Genomic DNA, 20,944 nt, shown 5'->3' with positions numbered 1-20,944 from the left:
GATGCATAGTGAGTTTTTATGTCAGAAGAAGCAGTTATAATTATGCTGCATCACCCCTTTATTCTTCAGTATACAGGATCTGAAAGAAGAATATAAATGTGGTAGAGTCTCAGTGCTTACCGACCCTAGCTGACCAAGACTGATGCAGTATACTCTTTTGTTATGATACAGTCACTATACCCTGGTTTTACGTAAGGTGCTGCAGACAGGACTGTAATAAATCATGCACTAACCCATGCTCAGAAACTTGCCCCAGAGATCTCATAATGTACATTCACAGAGCAGGTACATAGAGGGTATGGGAAAAACTAAAAAGTGCCCTTTTCGTAGAGAAATGGATAAGAACTGAAGAATTAAGAATTCAAAGTACAAAAAATCACCCGAGTCTTGGTCTTTGTTTTAAGCATAGGCGAAATCTTGCTGTCGTGCAAATGTATCCATCAGACATAGGGCATTATTCGATTCACACAAAAAAACAGCTTTCACATCTGGAGGCTATTCGTATATGCAGTCATACAAGCAGAATCAGTCTACGTTTCTGCACAGCCTCTGTGGACCCCTGCCTACAGTGGAGGCTTTGTCGCAAAGAAGGCAAGAATGAAAATACCATGGGCCTCTGTACACTGATGTGGACTACAGGGCTCATTAGCACCCTCAGGTCAAGTTCCATAGCAGTGTATAAACTGATAAACATTATATGAACAACTTGTTACAAAGAAGTATTCCTATAAGAAGTTTCACTTGCCTTTAATGAGAGGTACAATGAAAATGGGAACTTACCTAATTTTCACATCCTGATGGGTTTTTTCTCTATATTCTCCATTTTCAGACATTGGTGAGGTATCTGAAAATGATTTGAGGCTTTCACTGAGTTCCTTTGTAATGCCAGCCTTTAGACTCTGAAAAGTGGTTAAAACAAATGAACCAGGTTTTTATTTATCTGTTCCTGTAGATACTTGAGTGCAGTTTGCATTTACTACACTTCTTACGAACATGGGCTTTTGTATGCTAGTGAGAGCATGGTGCCCAGCTGTATGTGGTGGTCTGACTGTTGCCCATTTGTTTACTCTAAATAGTCTTTATCTGATTAGTCCTGATCACTCCCCTTCGGTAGCAGGCCTGAATTTCAGAAATAACAAAAGGTCCTGTTAGCTGTGGGAGGGTTAGCTCATCTGCACTGTTTCTTCTATTCCTTTGTATTACTGTGATTTCCAAAGGGAAGGATTTGTGAAGGATGCTTAGAACTCCTGAAGAGTAAAAGAGATTAGTTTGTAAATATAGTTCTTGAAGTTATGATTTTCTCTACCTTCATTTAACTTGTTCAGAGAATTAGGTAACATCTCATGAGGAAGGTTGAAAGGAAAGTGATAGCCAGTGTTCCTAAATGTGTGTGTATTACTGAGCAGCAGGGAAGGGAGGTTAAATCTTGCAAAGATTTCTATTCTCTGCCTGAACAATGAGTGCAGTGGCCCAGTGATGGGATTCTGTTGAATGACAGTGCTGTTCTTGATAGGGCTATGGTAATTGTGTGGTAAAATAGCATTACACTATTATATTTTAGACCAGACTGATAATTATTAGCAAAAAATATTGTAATATATGCAAAACCTCCATATCTTTTATTCTCACATTCTTTAATTGGGGAAAACTAAGATTAATAACAGCCATTGAATAATTACAGGATTGAGCTGCAAAATGAGAACGCTTCTGGGTAGCAAAAGATACTTGAACTTTAAAGTAAAAACTGTGGCAGCTGGATATTGTATTTCATTGAACTGTCACTGGCGCTGATGAGTTAGATGGTCCTTTTCTCTTGTGAGTTCCTACATCTCCATGCCAGACTATGGGATAAGAGGACACAGCAAGACAATGTTCTTTTCTATTGGAGAACAGGGTATTTTCAAATGAGAAGGTGGAACCAGGGACAAAAAAGCAGCAGTTTCATTCTATATTTCATTAAAGTTATAACCACTTCACAATGGTCAAAGAGAGATGCAGTTTTTGTTCTTTGCAGGGAAAGAGATTTAAAAGTGGGAGGGCAGGTTTCCTTCGTGGGTAAAAAGAAAAAATATTATAAAAATAAATCCAGCCAACAGTCTCATTTCCTTCAGTTTTCCAGCAACGCAAATGTTTTCACATAATTCTGTTAGTGATGCAGTGTCTAGACTTCTCAGATGGTTTAAAAAAAAAAACACAAACAAACCCTGGCATTAATTCTGAGAATCCTAAAAAGCTAAGTCATTATCTACTGTGCTATAGCTCATGCAGTGATACAAAACCACAAATAGTCACTGAAGACCAGACTCTGGCATCCTTGCTCGTTTAAGACACACGGGTAAGCATTTACTCACATAAGACGTCCCATTTAATCTCCCTTCAGCAGGCTGCTGTGGTGTAAAAGCTTACCAGCATATACGTTGCTACAAGGCTTCTGCACTTTGGCTCTCACCTTGACTGAAAAGGCCCTGCGCCTTCTCAGGAGCATGGTGGTTGTTGAAGTAAGGAAAACAATCTTTGATTTTTACAACAGATACACATTTACATAAAACCAAAGTGAAACACCAGAAAGCAACATTTCCATACAGATTTGTTAAAAAGCCTTTTCTTTAACATTTATTCACTGCTCATTGGCACTTGTCATTAGTAAGCCTACTAATTCTAAGTGGTGTTCAAGGTTTCCAAACCTACTGCAAACTTACATGTTAACATCTCAGGTTTTAAGTTCTTGTTTTTCTTTATATTGGGAAGCGTATTCAATGTTGATCAGGTTGTCAACTGATCAAATCTGTCAGCTCTAGAACCTCACAGTACTCATAGTGGCCAAGAGAGTTAACATATATCCAGTAGCCGTCTCCTGATCACAGCTGTGTTACTTTATAGGCCTATAAATAGAACTGTACTTTAGGGCTATTTCTTATATTTTCTGTTCATGATGACCTTCAGAATTTAAACAAAGCATGTGGCCAAAGTCTTCTGGCAGTGTAAATTAAATTGTTTGGTCTTGCAGGAGGCACTCACTCTTCCACGCACTGTCTCAGCTGAAATTCAGTAATTAATAGCTGGTGTAAGAGGTGTTTGCTATGTATCTCAGCTATTAGGCACTTGCCTGACTCTGCATTAACCTGGGCCCAGGAAAGGCAGGCCAGAGGCTTACTAGGGCAAATGCATAAATGGACATTACCTGTGCCATAGCCTCTATGTAACAGCTCCGGAAAATTCCCTGCAGGTCACTCAGCTCCACCTTTGATGGGTAAAACATTATCCTACTGCAACATGCTCCCTCAGTCTGCTTGGTGAAGGCAGCTGCTTTCCTTCTGTTTATTTCTTCCCGAGGCCTGCCACCTTTATGGGTTTAGTGTTTGCTGCAGGCTTAACAGGACTCTTGCTGGAGCCAGGCTGGGATACCCCACTGTTTGCAGATCTGTGAGAACTGATGTTGCTCTCTGAATTAAACATGATCCTTCTCACAGTTCCGTTTTGTTCCCTCAACCCACCTCCTCATTCGTTACCTCCTTTCATTTAACTCTTTCTAGTCGTGGAGGGTAATATCTGAAAAGAGAGCAGAGGTTTAAGTGTATATTACTACTCATTTTCTAGCTATAGATTTTTTCACATACTTAAGCAGTTTCAAAAAGTTAAAAACAAAAGTCCCACTGGACAAGGTGTGAGTAGAATTGTTAATGTAGCATATAGGCCTCATCAGTGCCCTGGTAAGTGCAGTCTGAATTAAGCAGTCAAGCATTGTAAAGCATGCATTATATTATAATACTGCACACCCTCAGTGCTTAGAACATGCATTCTGTATGCTGTATGAAGAAAATAATAGTTTACAAAGAAATTAAGAGCGAAGTATTACCACCCATGTCTCTTTTACTGTAGCAGAAATTATCAGCTTCTAAAGGATCAGGGTGCCAAAAAAGCTCCCTTATACCCTCCAGATCTGTCATCTGTGCCTGTAGAGTCACTATTCATTTTACTGTCAGAAATAAGCAGCTTCTACTTTTAGACCTACAAAGCCTGTACAGTTGTGGAAGAAAGAACAGTGTTTTCTTCTGTCTTGCACATACTTTGTTGAATGACAGATCACATTACAGCTCAAGAATCTTTAATCCTGATAGAAACATGTGACAAAAAAACAATGGATTTGGATTTTTCAGATTCTCTCATTTCAGGGTTTACAATACTAATATTTAGTGGAATTAGCTGGGTACTGCCAAGCTGAGCATGGGAGTCATGCTGTCTCTCTTTCACAAGTACATGTGGATAAAGAACATTAGTGAGTGTGGTTCATGGAGAAAACAAGATCTCAGTGATGGTCGTCTGACATAGATGTCGTCTTTGTTTGCCACCTGCCTACTTCCCAGTTGCATTAGTTTTGCGAGGTAGATGGGAAGCCATATGCAGACTACTGTTCTTCAGGGAGTCTGGCAAGTAACTAGATGGCTTTGGTCTCCAGCACTGTAAATCACCTGCTGTTGGGCTGAATTCAGTTAAAATTCCTGCAGACAAATTAGACTGGGAGAGTATGGGGAGGTGTGAGTGCCTGGAAAGACCAGGGCAAGCAAGAGTTAGCCAGAGCCACCAGTCACACTGCAGTCAAGAGAACAGTTTCCCCTAGAGATTGTGTAGCGATGAAGGGAGCAACCTGAAGTAGTCTGGCAAGTAAGATCAGGATCTGCCTCAAGAGGAAAACAGTAACGGTAGAGTTAAGAAACTGCACAACTAACCAAAAGCACTGCTTGCGGAATCAGTGAAGACACCAGATAATTCCTGAACAGTTTCAGCTGTTGTGCTACAGAACTTAATGCCAAAGGACTTTACAAAAAGTGGAGTGGTCTGAATTAAAAGGCAGTTGATTAATTTGATACTTTTGTATTAAAAATTGTATGTGTTTGTGTGTAAGGTAAGAGAATGGCAGAGAACTGCATCTTATAAGAGTCTGAGCATTATCTTCTGCTGGGTTCAGGGAAGAACTCAGAGGAAGTCCAAGTTGAATGAGGCAACTTTATTCTTTAAATTGACACTTTTAATTAAAATCTATATGTATTTGAGTGAAGCTAGCCTGTGTAAGTGTTTAAAACCCTTGTAGGTGTTTGCAGAACTATAAGAATGAGTGCTTCAGGTTAATATTAAATACTGACACATTTAGAACAATATGCTACGCAGCAGATGTTGTCCCAACATGTGATGCAACATTACAAAGCAGAATGAATGGAGCGGAAGCAGCTCTGGAACACCCTGCCGTAACATTCTCATTAGCTCCTAATCTGTAAGGCAGGAGAATAACCCGGCTGTACTGAGTACAATAGGAATAGTTGGCCTAATGTCTTTGGTGGGTTAGCATTCATAAAAAAGCTATTGAATTCAGTTCTCTTGCTGAAGAACAGGGAAAAGGAGCAGCAGAAAAACATGGCCTGATAGAGGCGCGTAAACACTGGGGACACTCCCCTCTCTTTGCTCAAGTTAAGGAAAATGCTAAATTTTAGCAAAAATATTTGAATGGTTTTCAACACAAATTGCTACTCATATTGCAAGTATACACTCTGTCACCTACATTCCTCATTGATTCTTTTTTCTATAGAAAACAATTTGATTTAAGTATTTTTTTTCTTCTACTTGAATGAAGACTTCAGAATTTAGCTGTGGGATTCTTAAATATGCTGTTCTCATTCCCTGAGGCTGTAGACAGCATTGCCGCAGAGTCTGCACCCCACTATGCAATTTCATAATGCACGTTTGTGACAGGCATATCAAACTACCCAGTTAGTTTAGAATTGAGGTGAGAGAGTGCTTTAAATGTAAATTTTCTATAAACAGCAGAATAAAATCTTGCAAGCACTTCCTAGCTCTGCCAGGAAGCAAAGCTATATTTAACTCATTTTAAAATTCATCAGATACATTCTGGGCTGATTCAGATCTTTGGTGTGTCTTTGAAGATAACATGTAGTGGAAGTGTCATACAGTCAGTTGTGGGATTGGGCACGTTCTGAGATTCTCGTCAGTGAAGACACCCAGTTAGGACTGGATTGTAGAAAGAAAAGTACAGACAGATCTGATAACTTAATATTGATACTTTATTTGAAGTTTTGAACAATACCTGTTGCATTAAGTTCAAGAGCTTTTTAAGAAGTGCTATATATAAAGAAATTAGTGCCATACCAATGGCCAAATTCACATGCACTCATGAATTTCAAAAAATATCATCTGGTAGCACTTGGGAGAAATAGTATTCTAGAGAAACTAATACAAAGTGTTGCTATAATAATAATTTGCAGAAGTTTCAAAATGGATAGAAAAGATCCCTGGATTTTAAGAATAAGTTATAAGAATTTGGCTAGGAATTCTGTATACAAAAGGAGAAACTCCCATATATATCTTCCTCTTTATTTTTCCTGTCCTAGATTGCACCTCCCTGCAGCTTTGTATCCCTGAAAACTCAACTGCTGTTATTGATGGGATTAAATACAGACTGGAATAAACCTGTCAAATTTAATGCTTCATTTTTTGTAGGTGTTATTAGATAAGATCAATAAGACTCCAAAAGATTGTTTAGGCTGGTTTTGTATCTGTAACCACTATATATATGCTGCTATCATTATCTCTACAGGGGTTTTTGTAAGTACAAATAGGAGTCTCCCATTTTCAGAAGCCAAGTGAACAATCAGTCTATCAGCAAGATGTTTGCTATTGCCTATATTCAGATATGACTGACTTTGAAGTTCAAGATTATGATGTTTAATAGCTAGGTAATTCCTACCATTGCCTAAAATCCTTAATTAAAAGAAACAATAGGCTGTACGCTAACCAAAAACATATGAGCAGGAAACTGAAACAGTGTCATGCTTCTGATACGGTTTTATGCATCTTGATTGTGGTTTTCTAATGTTCATTTGCCTTTGATTTGTTCTAGTACATGACTGCTGCTGCACCTATGCAAGGGACTTACATTCCCCAGTACACTCCTGTGCCTCCGACAGCTGTCCCTATTGAAGTAAGTTTATCTCCATCCAGGAGAGTGAAGGGGTAGCAGAACTCTTACCTATTATGCTTCCTTGCACTTGTTATTTGAAAGGGGCCTAAAGTTACTTTATGGAATGGTGGCTGGAAGCTTCCATCTTTTAAAATTAGGGCTGCACATTTCTTTCTCTTTTCTTTTCTTCCTTTCTTTTTCCTTCTTTTTTAATTTCCCCTCCCCCCTTGCTTTTTAAATTATTTGCAAGGCCTCTTGTTTTGCATTTGTTTTGTTGTACAGCAGGACATGGAATAAACCCTCAGTGATTATGACTATTTTTTCCCCATGTACTTTGGGGGGAGATGGGAAGAGACAGGAAAACAAACCCAGCAGGCAGACCACAAACCCAAAAGAGATTCCAAGAAGAGAACATTGCAAGAGGGTTTGATGCGGTCCTTAGCAAGTATAGGTAATTGCTGAAACATTTAGCCACCAGAAAAAGTGATTGAGCAATGGAAACCTTCCTCTTGTACATACAGACGTGGAGGATGCTGCACTGACTGAGTGCTTTTCATCCTTGAGGAAGGATTCGCTCCCTCCCTCCTTGGGGCTGAGTCATGCTGATGACAGTCTAATGAGTAAGTATTTACTCAACCCTGTAGACCACAAGCTGCCGGGAGAGTGTCAGCTTGGCCTCCACTTCTGTGAAGCTTCATAAGGGCCACTAAGCACAGCGAGAGGAGGGAGCCTTGGCATCCTCTTCCCTGCGTGCTTCTCTTTGGTGCTTCCCTCTCTTATTAATAACTTCTCCTGTACTCTGGGGTATTGCAAGGAGTGCCAGGCTCTCTGTACTTCTGTCTTCATCTGTGTGAACTTTGGAGTTTGTGCTATTACTACTCAGTGCTTTGAGGATGCTGAGTTAATGGTCCTGTTGGCATGGCTCCACTAGCAGTCAAGTGGACTCATCTCAGTTTCTCCCAGTTCTTTGCAATTACTGAGATTCCCAAATGAGGTCCCGCAGGAAAGGCTGCTACTGTTCTGTCATGCAGAGCTAGACTTTTTCGGTTTAGTCTTTTGTGCCTCGGGATAATTTTGTCCTAAACCTCATTTGTTTACAAACAGGCCATGGGTGCCTCTTTTCAATTGCCATTTTTAGATACTAAACTGGACAGATACAAATCCAAATTAAATGCAGATGGTGGGATGGAGAGTGGTTCATACAGCTGTACTGGCTGTGTGATGTGCTGAGTGGTGCAAATGAGAAATTAGGTTAATTCTTTCTGAGCCCTCCTCTCCATTCACCCACTGGTATATTCATGCCTGCTAAAGTAGCATGATATCTGTCATCTACTATAATAATCAAAATATTATCTGAGTATATAGCCTGTCTTGTTCTGATCCAGTGATGATCATTAATGTTTATCTGTATTCATGTAGCATCATGAGCCAGGACACTACTATGCTGGATGCTCCACAAGCAGAGATCAAAAAATAGTCTCTGCCCCAGAGAGCTTACAATCCCGAGATGGACAAAAGCAGAAGGATAAAGATAAGGAAGTAGATGGAAAAAGATTATACTGACAGTCTGTTAAGCAATAGATTGGAAGAATTTCTGAAAAATGAAACTGATACTCTTAACAGATAATTTAAAATAAACTACCTGTTGTTTACATAGGACTCAAACAAAAACAAAGCAAGTGCTTTGTGCTCCCTCTTCTGGCTCTGTTGTGTGCAATACAATAATAAAGCATATTCCCTGAAGAGACATGCTAGTGTTATGCATGTGGCCAACGCACCAAGCATGAGAGGAAAGAAAATATAGCTAGCTTTGAAAGCGTACAAAAATACCTAAGCATAATATTATTCAGACTGTCTAAATAGGATAAGAAGTAGTGCATACTGTTAAATTCATACATATCATCTTTTGTGTATTTACTTATTTTTCTGCAAACATATAAATAATACAAAACTTCATTGGAGCTTTGACTTAACAGATAAAAGTCTTTCATGTGAAGTAAATTTATTTTTGAAGGGAGCATACATAAAAGCAGCGTGTAGAGGAGTGCAGTATTTTTCTAAGGCAGCTAAAATTCTGTTGGATGTGGAGTAAAGCAGAGAGCAGTGGGCCTAGATTCTGCCTTTATTGCACTGCAAATCAAAGAAGATAAATGTGAGCTCACTGTGAATTTGGGGTAGATAAGTGAAAATCAGAACAGCCATACATAAGTTGTGAAGGAGACAGGAGGTAAAATCCAGAATCCACTGAAGTCAGAAGTTTTGCCTCTGGCTTTGAATGGGCAGGGAACCACCCTCAAGGTGAAGGTGTTTTCCACTGCAGCCTGTGGTAATACAAATCCAAATACTACAATACTACAAAGCCAAATACTACAGGGGCTGGTATGCTGAGGAAGCTTCTTGTTGCTGGATTAGCACTCTAAAAGTGATGGAGTTTGTTGTGTTAGCATGTGGTTCTGCTATCTCAAACTCTCTTGATCTCTAGAGAAATACAGGAATGATGAGCTGGTGCTGAGCTCTTGTATGTAATTCACTGCTGTGAGTAAAATTAGTAAGTTTCTTATGTTCTCATTTGATTCCCTAGGGTGTTGTTGCTGATACTTCTCCACAGACAGTAGCATCTTCATCACAGGAAGCCAGTGGTCAACAGCAACAGATGGCAGTGGAAACATCCAGTGAACATGCACCTGCATATTCTTACCAACAGTCTAAGTAAGTAGGCATACTGTTTGTAACCAGAAGGTTTTGTTTTGCGGTTATAGCGGGCCAAATTCTGGTCCCCATTTCAGCAATATAAATTCTGAGTAGCTTTGTTAAGTTCAGATGAATTCTGGATATATAGCAGTGTAATTAGCAAAAGGTTTTGGCTGATGGCCTCACCTTGGCAAAATGTCCTTGAGTTCCTGCCTGCAATGATACGCTCTCTAACTGCTGCGTTTCTGGACTCAGAAGGATCTCAACCACTGCGTTAACAATCATCATGCTGGGCTAAAGCAGCATCTGGCGTCAGAGGTTAAAAAAGTGCTTAAATTTTGCAGTGGCAAAAATACTGGAACAATAAACATGTAAAGGTTGTCACAACACACATGTAAAGGTTTCTTTCAGAAAGTGTAGCTAATGAAGCCCCAAGCTGGTATCTGTGATTGTGCAAAACTGGCGGCATGCAGGCACTGGGTGGGCAGAAACTGGGAACAGAAGAAGAAGGCATAAGAAAGGGATGGGGAGAAGCACTGCTCTGTCTTTCTCCTGTCCTCTGATCCCTTTGTTTGCTTCCCATGGAACACCTTGGAAAATTCAAACTTTGCACACTGACAGCTTGACCTAGAGCTCCTAAAGTGCCCATTCCTCTTCAGAATAATCCTCAAACATTTTTTCTGTTTGCCATAATAAAACTGGTCCTCATGAAGGTAATGTAACTTAGTGACAGGGTGCTCACTGGGACTGGTCACTGATGGACAGATTCCAGGAAGGAGCCCAAACCCAGTCCTTTATTATTACACGTATATTGAACACAAGCATCACTGTGAAAAAAGAATTATGCATCTTGGAGAAGGAAGTAGACAAACAGCCAGTCAAGAAATATGTTAGATATGTCAGTCAATGCATCATGACATAGTACTTCTAGAGGCTTAAGATATGAGCTGGTGTAGGAAAGATTACAATTATACCAATCTGTCAATTGCTTTCCTTCATTTTTGACCTCTGGAAGTGGAAGATGCATTTATTTGACAAACATATGAGTAACAAATGCTTTCAGATCACACAGTGGTCTTTTTTGACCACCATAAAACCTAAGGTCTCACCGTTTCTTATGTCTTGTCCATATTTGTCCGTATTTACATACTACAAAAACAATTGATCACAAGCTTTTTGTTGATGCACCCAATTGGAAACACAGTCTATGCAGGTGTATCCCTTCTACCCATCAGTCTCCCTAGCACCTGTAAATAAACAATGCCAAAATACTTATAGAATACAAAGGGCAAAGAGAGAAATGCATGTGACTGTACTGTCCTGTTGACTGTGTTCTGTATGGGTTTGGATCTGACCATTCCTGTGTTCCAGTTCCATTCACTGAAGTCTCAAAGCAGAAGGACTTAGTTTCAGAAGCCCTTGTAAGGTAGCTCTGAGCAGCAGATTCTGGCATTTTTCCCATGCAGGAGGAAACTACATTGCAATTCTTAATTGAGATGGGTGCTGTGTTTCTTGCCAATGTGGTGAATTCCCACCTTCTCTGAGAATGAGATCCCTCATCTTTTCTTGTCAGCTACTGCCTTTTTGCAATGATGGATACACTTCTAATGGCACTGGCATTTATATCCAGAGGAATTTCTTTATTTTTTAATCACACAGGCAGATCCACTACAGATTTTTATTATGATTATTTCAGGGGTATTTTTTGTAATGTGCCCCCCTATTTATATCTGCTGGTTGCGGGCAGAAATGCAGTGTGGGAAGCTGTAGAAACAAACTAAAATGTACACAATCTCTGTCTTTGAAAAACAAATGCTGCTGGAATATTTCAGTAACCTTTAATATATGGCCAAGTGAAGTTATTTTGTAATTAAAATATAATTGTATTAATCTGCTCTTCGAAGGGCACATCTTTTAATAGCAAGCATCATGAACAATGTACAACAGCTGTTTTCAAAGCGAGTTGAGAGGAAGTAATTAACAGGACCGGACAATGATATTGTCAGATACAGGCAAAGACAGACACTATAAAATTATTTCATAGGAGCTGATCAGTCAGGAGAAAAGTTTTAACAGTTTATTTAATTATATTTATTTTCTTTGCAACAATCATGAAATTGCAGGCAACAAATGAGAGGCAATGTACTCAGAATGAAATGGGTGGTATAAGGAATCCGTAATGTCTTTGTAAGATAAAATAAACCACAAGACTTAGAATTTAATTTCCAGTTTTTTTAAGCAGCATACATGTTCTTTTATTTAATGTGCTGGCTGCTGTACTTGAGGATACCATCCATAGAAGTTCAGAAATTATAACTTCACATCAAAAACCTGGCTACCTACTGTGTAGCAATATAGGAGAAACAGCCCTTGGTTTCTGGGCAGAGAACTGTATAAGGAAATCACTTTAATTATTTTAGATGCATACTCCCTTTTTTCCTTTTAAATCTTTACTTGTGCACATAAAAGTGTGAAATTTATGAAGTGGAGATAAGTGGAGATCCTTGCTCCTGAAAAGTGTACTCTCTTACCTCTAGGCAAAACTGCTGGATGACATGCTCTTGATTTTAAATGTGGAAAGACTTACACTTTTCTGGAGCCTTTTGTGGGCAAACTCAGTGCCAGGTTAGATTAGAGAGCGTGTGCTGTGACCCTTCGGTGGAATTGGTCTTTTGCACATGTAGTGGCCACTCAGCCCACAGGGGCAGTAAAACCTCAGGAGGTGAGCATCCACCTTGAGTACTCCTGCTGAAGTTATGCATAGAAAACCCTAAGAAAATAGTTAATTCTTGCTTTCCACATAAACGTGTTGTTAACATTCAAAATATTAATTTTCAGTCCTTTGGTAAATTTAATATTTAAAATTGAAGTTAGTTTTATATTTACCATCCCAGAGAAATAGTCCTGTGGCAAATTTTATGTCATCAACATTCTTCACAATTTAACTCCTGATATTAAAACTAATTTTAAACTAAGCAAGGCAAATGTGTCAATGCTTGCAAAAGGAAAGGTGCTGGATTTTCTTGTGTTGAACTTTGGTTAGAAAAGGATTTTTTCCATGCAAGTTTTGAGGGCTGTAGGCAAAGCAGTAGCTAACCCTTATTGATATCCCTAGACATGAAGCAGCATTTATACGTAGGTTTCACGTCTCCCCAAAGATCTCATATAGTCTTGCTAAGATGAGTTTGATGTGACATATCTTTAAATGGCATGAAAACTCAAACCCACAAAATTAAGAGTTACCTTCTGTAAGGAAAAGCTCGATAGTTTAGCTTATTCTCTATGCTGAATTAGAAAGATTTGATGCTATAAGATCAAAAACTGTATTTCTCTAATTAATACTATCTTGAATGTTTCTACCAAGTTAGCCATAACTGGCTTATTAAGCAGTGTGCTCCATATTCTTAACTGTTCTTGCCATGAAAATGTGTTCTTTTCAGCAAATTGGATGTATTCTTTTATTGCAATTTTATCCTTCATTTCATTATTAGTATCCAAAATAAATAGTGCCATTTATTATTACAAAAATATTTGCTCTCTTATTGTATTACTCTTGAAATATTTACACAGTGTTAAGCCACGTATTCATCTCATTTCAGTGTAGTTAGACTGCCCATTAAGCATAGCATTAACGAGAGTAAATTCATCTGCTTAGGATGTGTTAACATCCCCAAAGCAGGAGTTCCCCGTTTCTGCCTGGCTATTTTCAGCTTAGTGGTGGTATCGTATTTAAACAGCTGCAAAGTTAGTTTAGCTTGGATAACTTTTAAAGGGAATTGGGTGGAAAAAAAAGGAGAGGAGCCTATTTCAAAGTTGTTTTGACTTAATGACCACTTTAATTCAATTGTTTTTACAGACAATAAACAGGACTGAAGAATGTCGGTCTGAAATCTTTGCCTTGAATGGAGAAACTTCACTGAACAAGAAGTTGGCTTCCAGTTTGCACAGGCGTCAAATGAATGCTTTTTTTTTCTACCTTTCCCAACGAAAACAAAACAGTGTTTTTATGTGCTGTGCAAATGGTTCCGTCATGTAGTCTGACAATTTTATTTTTGCTATATTTTTTTTTTTTTTAAACTAAAGGAAAAACCCAGAGGAAAAACTCTGGGTTCACATGTCATCTGGACGAACATTTGAATTCAGAATTTACCTGGAGGTGTAGCTAGATTTTTTTTTTTTTAACAGAAAAACTGATGATGTCAAGAGGGAGCAAGTTGCGATGAAAACCAATTGTCTTCCTCAAAAATTAAGCTACTCTTTTTCTCTCATTTTATTTTTCTTCTTGTTTTAAATCTAGAGTGGTTTGGGGGTTTGGTTTTTTTTGTTTTGTTTTGTTTTGTTTTTTGGGTTTTTTTTAAAGAAATGTTTAGGTAAGGTTTATCTTGAATCTTAATTGCCTTAATTTTAAGGACGTCAAAGGCTCTCAAGGCAAGCTGTCAACGTCTTGTTAGAAAACCCGAGAATGAATTGAAACTGCTCACACCGGTGCTGGTGCAGAAGTTTAATAGACTGAGTTTTTGGGGTGAACAAAAAATAAACTGTACAGTTTAAAAGAAAATGATTTTCTTCTTTTGAAGAAAAGTTGATGATAAAGGAACTGTGGCAACTGAAAGGATTGGAAAAATGCTGGGACTTTTATGAACTTTGTCTTAAGTGTTGACAGAAAAAATTCTAGAAGGCTAAAGCATTTTACAGTAAAGTTATTGAATTGAGAAAAAAACTTGCTGCATTATAGAGAATGCAGGGGTTTTTTCTTGCAGAATGCAGATTTTTTTATTTACAAAGCGTGATCGCTAGCAAAAGCATTAGTGCTTTTTATCTGCAGTCTTTTTTATGAGCTTTAAGAAGTTTTTAGTCTGCTTTGCTTGTCACATTGCAAAAACCTAGCTTAAGAGCATTAAAAAAAACTTAAGTAGATAGGAGCTTATGGTCAAAAAAGTGCAAAAAAAGCAATAGATAGAAGAAATTGTTGACAATTTCTGTAGTCTTTCCTAGTTGTGAACAAATGCAGCCTATGGATGGCCTATTTTATACCAAAGATGAAGTGACACCCTAACGCAGTCCAGAAGATAGAGGTTTTTTTCTTTTTTTATCTTTATTTGACCTACATGGCCGGACCAGTTCTTACTTTCTTGTTTGTTTAAACTATCTTCCACTGGTGTTTTACATACCACACATGTTTAGAGTGGAACTTTCAGAATAGTTGGTATTAGAAGCTTGTTGATGGTGTGCTTTGGAGAACATCCCAAAGCAAGGGGGAGTGGGCTACCAACTAATCTGTCCAGGTGGGCTTTAATTTTTATGAGTTTTTCTGTTAAATTGCCTGATCTTTGGTATTTCTACTGAAACAACAGTCTTCCTTCTGAATTCTGACATACCACAGATTCATTTCTTCACCTCAGTCTTTGTCATCGTCCAGCATGCATAGCCACCTTAATTCTGCATTTCTTTTTCAGTGATGCATTTGAATTGCCGGATAGTGCAAGAGAAAGCAAACTTGATCTTCGTTCTCATTTTAGCTCTCCCACACAAGCAGAAATATTGAAAATGACTTAGTATTGTCATGCAGGCAGGAAGTTAAAAATTATTCTTCTCTGCTGTGATTTCTGTTGTCTTAATATGTTGGCTGACAATCACTAATTAGTATGATTAGGCAAAAAAAAGACACTAACTAAATTGAATCCACTGAAACCTGTTTTAGGAATGACAGTTTTTTTCCATAGAGAAGTCTTGATTGTGGCCCTTATTTTTTCCAAACAAAAACCGAAGAAGGTGAGAAGCAAGTCAAAAGATGATTTTTTTTTCCTTGAGGAGGCAGAAGAGAAGCAGCGTTTAAATATATACATACATACACGTATATCTATATGTAAAAATTAAACCAAACATTTTAAAACTTTCCTCCATCCAGAAGAGAGGGGAAGCTTCATCACGTGTATTGTGGTGCATTAGAGACAGGGTATCCGTTAAAAATAATTAATTTAAAACATATATTGGATCAATCTGATTCAGCTGCCCAATTCTAAAGAGATCTGTGTTTCCCAGACCTGATTTTTTGGGGGGGAAAAAAAACCCACACAATTATTTTTTTAAATTGATAAAACAAGATCATATTTTTTAACATAGTGGGGGGGAGGGGGTTTCCCAAGCAAATGGCTGCTAGATATGCAACATAGAAAAGAGAGAAATGGGAGTTCACGTGGTTCTTAACCATAGGAAGAGGGCCTGATTTTCAGAAGTGGTAAAACTTCTGCTTTCTCCAGAGTAGTTGTTGATATTCAACACTTCTGAAAACCAGATGATGCCAAAGTATTAAAGAACAACAACAACCACAACATATTTTCAATACAGAAAAAAACATAATCTCTTTGTTTCACATGCTGTCTCATTACTTGTTGCTTTTTGAGAGTGGCACTTGAATTTTGTCCTTGGATAAAGGTTCCCTCTTTCTTTGGAGGGCATATGAGGGGGAAAAATCGATCTAGCCTTATTTTCTTCCTTTCTACACGTACTCTCCTTCTGTCTCTGTCTGAATTCTTTGTACAAATAGAGATAACCCCAGGCACAAGTCAGTTAAATATGAAATAAACACATTTGTTTCTGTGTTAGTTCTAATGTGACACACAAAAAGTCTCATTTACTATCAACAATGAGGCTACAAGGTAGCTACCATGTGGCTGATGAATATGCTGAGGTACCTTCTTGTTTCTATTCAGAACTCTGCTGCTTTATTTATACATTCAGAAACATTTTTCTTATTTTTTTCAGCAAAGTTAAACAATCTCAGTGTTTTTTATTAAGCCAGACAGGTAACATGGTATCATGATGCCTGTCAGTTTAAAGTGTTTCAAGTGCATTCTGTATTAGAATTGTTCCCTTTTTTCCCATGCTATAATGTTCAACGGTGTTTGAAATCAAAAGAAAGAAAGCAAAGAAGTAGAGGAAGAAGAAGAGGAAAGAAAATGGATCCCTTAAATACAATTGATCATCTTACAGATCCCCAAAAAAACAGTGAACTGGTACTTGAAAGTCTATGAATTATAAACAATGTGAGCCTTGAGTATTAACAGTCATAGATCATAAGGTAAGAAAATAACCTATTTGGAACACACACAATGCTCAGAATGTGGTAACTTATTTGTAAAAGTTAAAGATGAGATAAAAGAGAACAGTGGAAGAGCAACACGCTTGCTGCATGGGTGTTGTCATAGGACAGGAATACTTGGTGGCCTCTGAAATCTAAAACTGGTTTTCTTTGTGTTGCGGCTGATAAGATTTTTTGGAAGGTGTATTGTAATAATCTGTTTGAGTTTCTGTTTTTCTTTTGGTTTTCTTTTGGGTTTTTTTTGTTTGGTTTTTTTTGAAGACCTGAATTTGTAAAAATCAATATCTATGTCTGTCTTACCAATTTAGCTTTAAATATCAGGAGGGTTCCCGAAACTTTGCAGAAACAACTCTAGAAGCCTAAGGCAATGGTGCCTGGCCCAGAGGTCTAGAAATACCATGAAATCCATAAGCTGAACTGCGTATGTACTTTCCATCACACCTGAATTCTTGTAAATAGTCAAATCTGGATGTTCAGGTTTGGTATTTTTGTTTTTATCTTAAAAGATAAATACAGAAGGGTTGTCAGAAAACTATTAATTATGGCTAGAAAATTCTGAATACCTGGGCTTGTCACTTAACATTGAGGGGAAAAAAAAGATACAGTGGAACTGAAGAGTATTATATTTGCAGGTGCTGACCCGAGTGTAGATCAGGGCACTGAGAAGTCTCACCGTTCCCAGTGAGATTGCTGAGGGACTCTTCTTCCTATCTGGCTCTACTGCTGGTTTTGTAAGCACTTTTCACGTGTGACAGTCAGGCCTCCGATTGTGAATGTCCTCTTATTGCCTTCCAGTGAAACAGACTCTTGAAATGTCCTTAGCTTGTGCTTACTTGTAAAGTTCTGTTTACCGAGAGACTGCCTTTGTCGTGTTGGTCAAGAAATCCACCGTAATGCAGAATGAGGCATATCTGAGAGTAATTGCATCACATCTTCTGCTCTGGATGCATGCCCAACTGTGGGATATAAAGGCTGGTGGTTAGAGAGGTGAGGGCTTAAACTTTCAATGGGCAATGGGCTGAAGCATTCGAATGGATTTTTACTCAAGTAAAAATCAAATGAAAGGTATTATTTATGTATGTATGTGTACCAAAACTCAGCAAATTTGAGGAAGCCTGCATTGTAATAAAGTTTATTTTTAATATGTCATAGTATTTGGATCTATATTATGTTGTTTATGGTACTGAAGGGTCAGACTGATACTAAGTGTTTAACAAATTGCCATGCTTCATGATTTTAAGCTTGATGGTGCTCCTCATGCCACTTCATTTTAATGCTGAGGTTGACATGAGCAAAACAGGTTTAGGCAGACTCGCTGTACTCCACCTATAGCAAGAGTCATGCTAAAGAGCGATAATGTGCTTAAAGTAACGAATCAATCCATTTTTAGTGATGAGACCAAATGTGTTAGTTGAAGATAGTAATGTTTGATACACGCATGGTCAACATTTCCTTTCAAAACTTCATTTAACATGAAATTGGTCCAGATATAAAAGAAGTGCCCTAGGGTAAGGGATTTTCCTGGTCTTTCTCGGAAGCCCATGTGAACTAAGAAAACAGTCACGGTGTGATGGAAGTGCAAAACAGAAAACAACAAAAATGCTGACATTTGGTGCATTAGTCTTTTCTGTTTAATGACAATTGACTCTAGTAACGAAGATTCCTTTCATTCTTAATACGCTTACACACAATCATGCACGCACACTTTCTCAGAAGGAGGGCTGAGTGAGCAGCAGACTGCTCCTCTCCCTCAGTGGAGCAGATTTCTAGAATCTCAGCAAGCAGCAAAGATGAAGCATAAGGAGGGGGGTTTGTCCCTCAAAAAGAGCGCCAGCTTTTTCTATATTGCTCCTGTCACACAAATAGGCTAGAGCGCTGTATGTACCCCAGAGATTTATTCACCTTTGTGCCTCGAGGCAGGCAGAACAGACCCTTTCTTCTCCCCTTTCTTAACATGCTCTTTGTTAAAATTAAGCAGAAAATCATGAGAAAAAAAGCTGTAAAAAAAAAAAATCCCAGTGTTGGTTTAGCTTTCCATGATGACAAAAAAATCTTGTATTTATTTCAGTTGTTCGGTTCAGTTATTAATTCCCTAACAGTGACAGCTAAGTTCTTTCACCTTAATAAAAATGTGTAATGAAGTGAAAAATGTCAGCCTTTGACAGGGTCACAAATCCACTTTTCCTTGTAGGGCCAAAGCCTGCAAGGTGTAAGCACCTTCCAAGATCTGGATCTGTTGTCCTTAAGAGAGTATCTGCCCAATGTTAATTTTCTGCCTTTAAGTGACTTTCTCGTGGATAATAATTTTAGGATTTTGGTGAAATTTACAGTCAGTTATATTTTTAAAAGCCCAAAAATACAGCCTAGAAAAGAGAACATGATGTTTATGTAACTGAAGTATTATTAAATATGCTGTATTCCAGAGTGGAAGAAAATTCTACTGTCTTTTGGAGGGAAAACAATTTTATGTAAAACCAGGAAGCGTACAGAATTCATGTAGGAATTTTTAATTGCTTTCCTTTTTAAAGGAGAATGAACAGATTCTGTCTGTAAGAAAAATCAAAGCAGCTTTGAAAGCAGATAAACTTCCTATCAAGAAAACATGCATCACACAAATGGGACAGAGATTCTTTAAAGCCCTTACAGACCTCACTGTAGCCAAAATATAGAATACAGAACCTCTGTCGTACATTAAATTATGAATCTTATTTATATGGGCATCTGTGTGCTGATGTCTCAGAATGTCTTTGAAAGATCTGTACTGCTATGATTTATTTTTTTTATGTTTTCCATTTGTACCACAATCCTAAATAGCTGCCATTTTCCCACTCCTGGGGCTTTCTGTAGATCAGTGGATGTTAGGTTTAAACTTCTGTTTTCTTTGATGAAGCTTTCAATAAAAAAATAAAGAAAGAAAAGAGCTGGGTGACTCTGTGTTCTTGTGGCCCCTTTGTGCAGAGGCTTCCCAAGGCTGTGGCTCTTGTGCCGAGCACAGAGGGAGCAGAAAGGCTTTGCAGCAAAGTCTGCCTTCTCCGCGTCTTCACCAAATGGAAGGAAAGAATTGTGAGAGACAGGACAGCTCTGTTGCCCTGTCAGCAGCACAGCCACCCACGTGTCAGAAGGTGAAATACAGGAGAAAGTTTTTCTCACACCAAGACTGAGTGTTTAATACTAACAGGTATGTGCTTGTCCAGGCTTTCAGCTGTGCACTTGCTACAAGAACATTGCCTTGGTTTCTGAGGCTTATTTTAAAGAGTGACTTCAGGGTAAAAGTTGCCGCACAGAAGACAGAAAATCTTTATTTACAGAATAAGTACAGCCTAAGCAGTGGTAGTGCAAGCCATACTTCATCTTGAAAGGGAACTGGAAAATAAATTGCCTCCTCAGCCACATCTCACAGGGAATGAGAAAGCTATTTGGTGCACTTCCCCATGGCTGCTTCAGTCAGCGACTCTCGTGTGGCCATGAGCATCTCTTCCCACAAGGGCCATTTGTGTGACCAAGGTGAGGGTGGGGTGGAAGTGTCCAGTAACTCTCCTCCCCAGCCAAAGAGCTTTATTCACACATTGGAAATCACTGAGTGCTCCTTCTTACCTACCAGGAACATGGCCATCTCCTTCAGCACTAAACATGTTTTGTGGGATTGCCCACACACTTTCCTTCTCATTCTTTCTGCCCAAGGAAATATCCATCAGTGGAGCTTCTCGCTCCCTTCAGCCTAATCAGGAGAGCCCAAAGAAATCTAGAAGATGAAGGAATAGGAGGAAGAAACAGGTGAGAGGGTTTTTTTTCAGCTGCACCTATGCTGAAATGTGCATTGCTGCTGGCTGTGATGATGGTGAGAGAAGGAGGAAGGCAGGAGGCTGAAGCTACAGGCTGCCTGGCACTCTGCATGGTAGCTGAGGAGCCTGGGGAGAGCAGCAGAAACAGTTCGTCCCACCAACACAGGTGGTGCCAAGGTGGTTTACAGCTGATGCTCTGGCATCAGGTTCAGCTTTGTCACTTCCAGGAGTGCTCCATTGCCAAGATCATTCCACTTCAGATTCTACTAACAAGGATATCACTAACAACTGTGGTGGTAGTGGTTTTGGTTTTGCTCTGGCTGGCTGTGTGCATACGGAACCAGGCTAAGGGGGGTTTGCATCATCTTCCACAGAAGTGCAGGTAAGAAGGCTTCCTCC

General features: G+C 38.8%; 1 protein-coding gene across 8 annotated transcripts in view; it reads left to right on the top strand.

Annotated features, from left to right (window-relative positions):
• The window catches only part of RBMS3 (RNA binding motif single stranded interacting protein 3), a 719,214-nt gene extending 699,522 nt beyond the window's left edge, over positions 1–19,692 (top strand). For all 8 annotated transcript variants that reach the window (XM_055707003.1, XM_055707004.1, XM_055707002.1 and 5 more), the window contains 3 exons: positions 6,911–6,991; positions 9,552–9,679; positions 13,518–19,692. In XM_055707003.1, coding sequence (XP_055562978.1) covers positions 6,911–6,991; positions 9,552–9,679; positions 13,518–13,524 — 216 coding nt within the window. In that variant the 3' untranslated portion in view covers positions 13,525–19,692. The remainder of the gene's footprint in view (positions 1–6,910; positions 6,992–9,551; positions 9,680–13,517) is intronic.
• The last annotated feature ends 1,252 nt before the right edge of the window (positions 19,693–20,944 follow it).

This window comes from Falco cherrug, chromosome 4, assembly GCF_023634085.1.
Source record: "Falco cherrug isolate bFalChe1 chromosome 4, bFalChe1.pri, whole genome shotgun sequence".
NCBI lineage: Eukaryota > Metazoa > Chordata > Aves > Falconiformes > Falconidae > Falco > Falco cherrug.
This window is presented reverse-complemented; position numbering and strand designations above follow the sequence as displayed.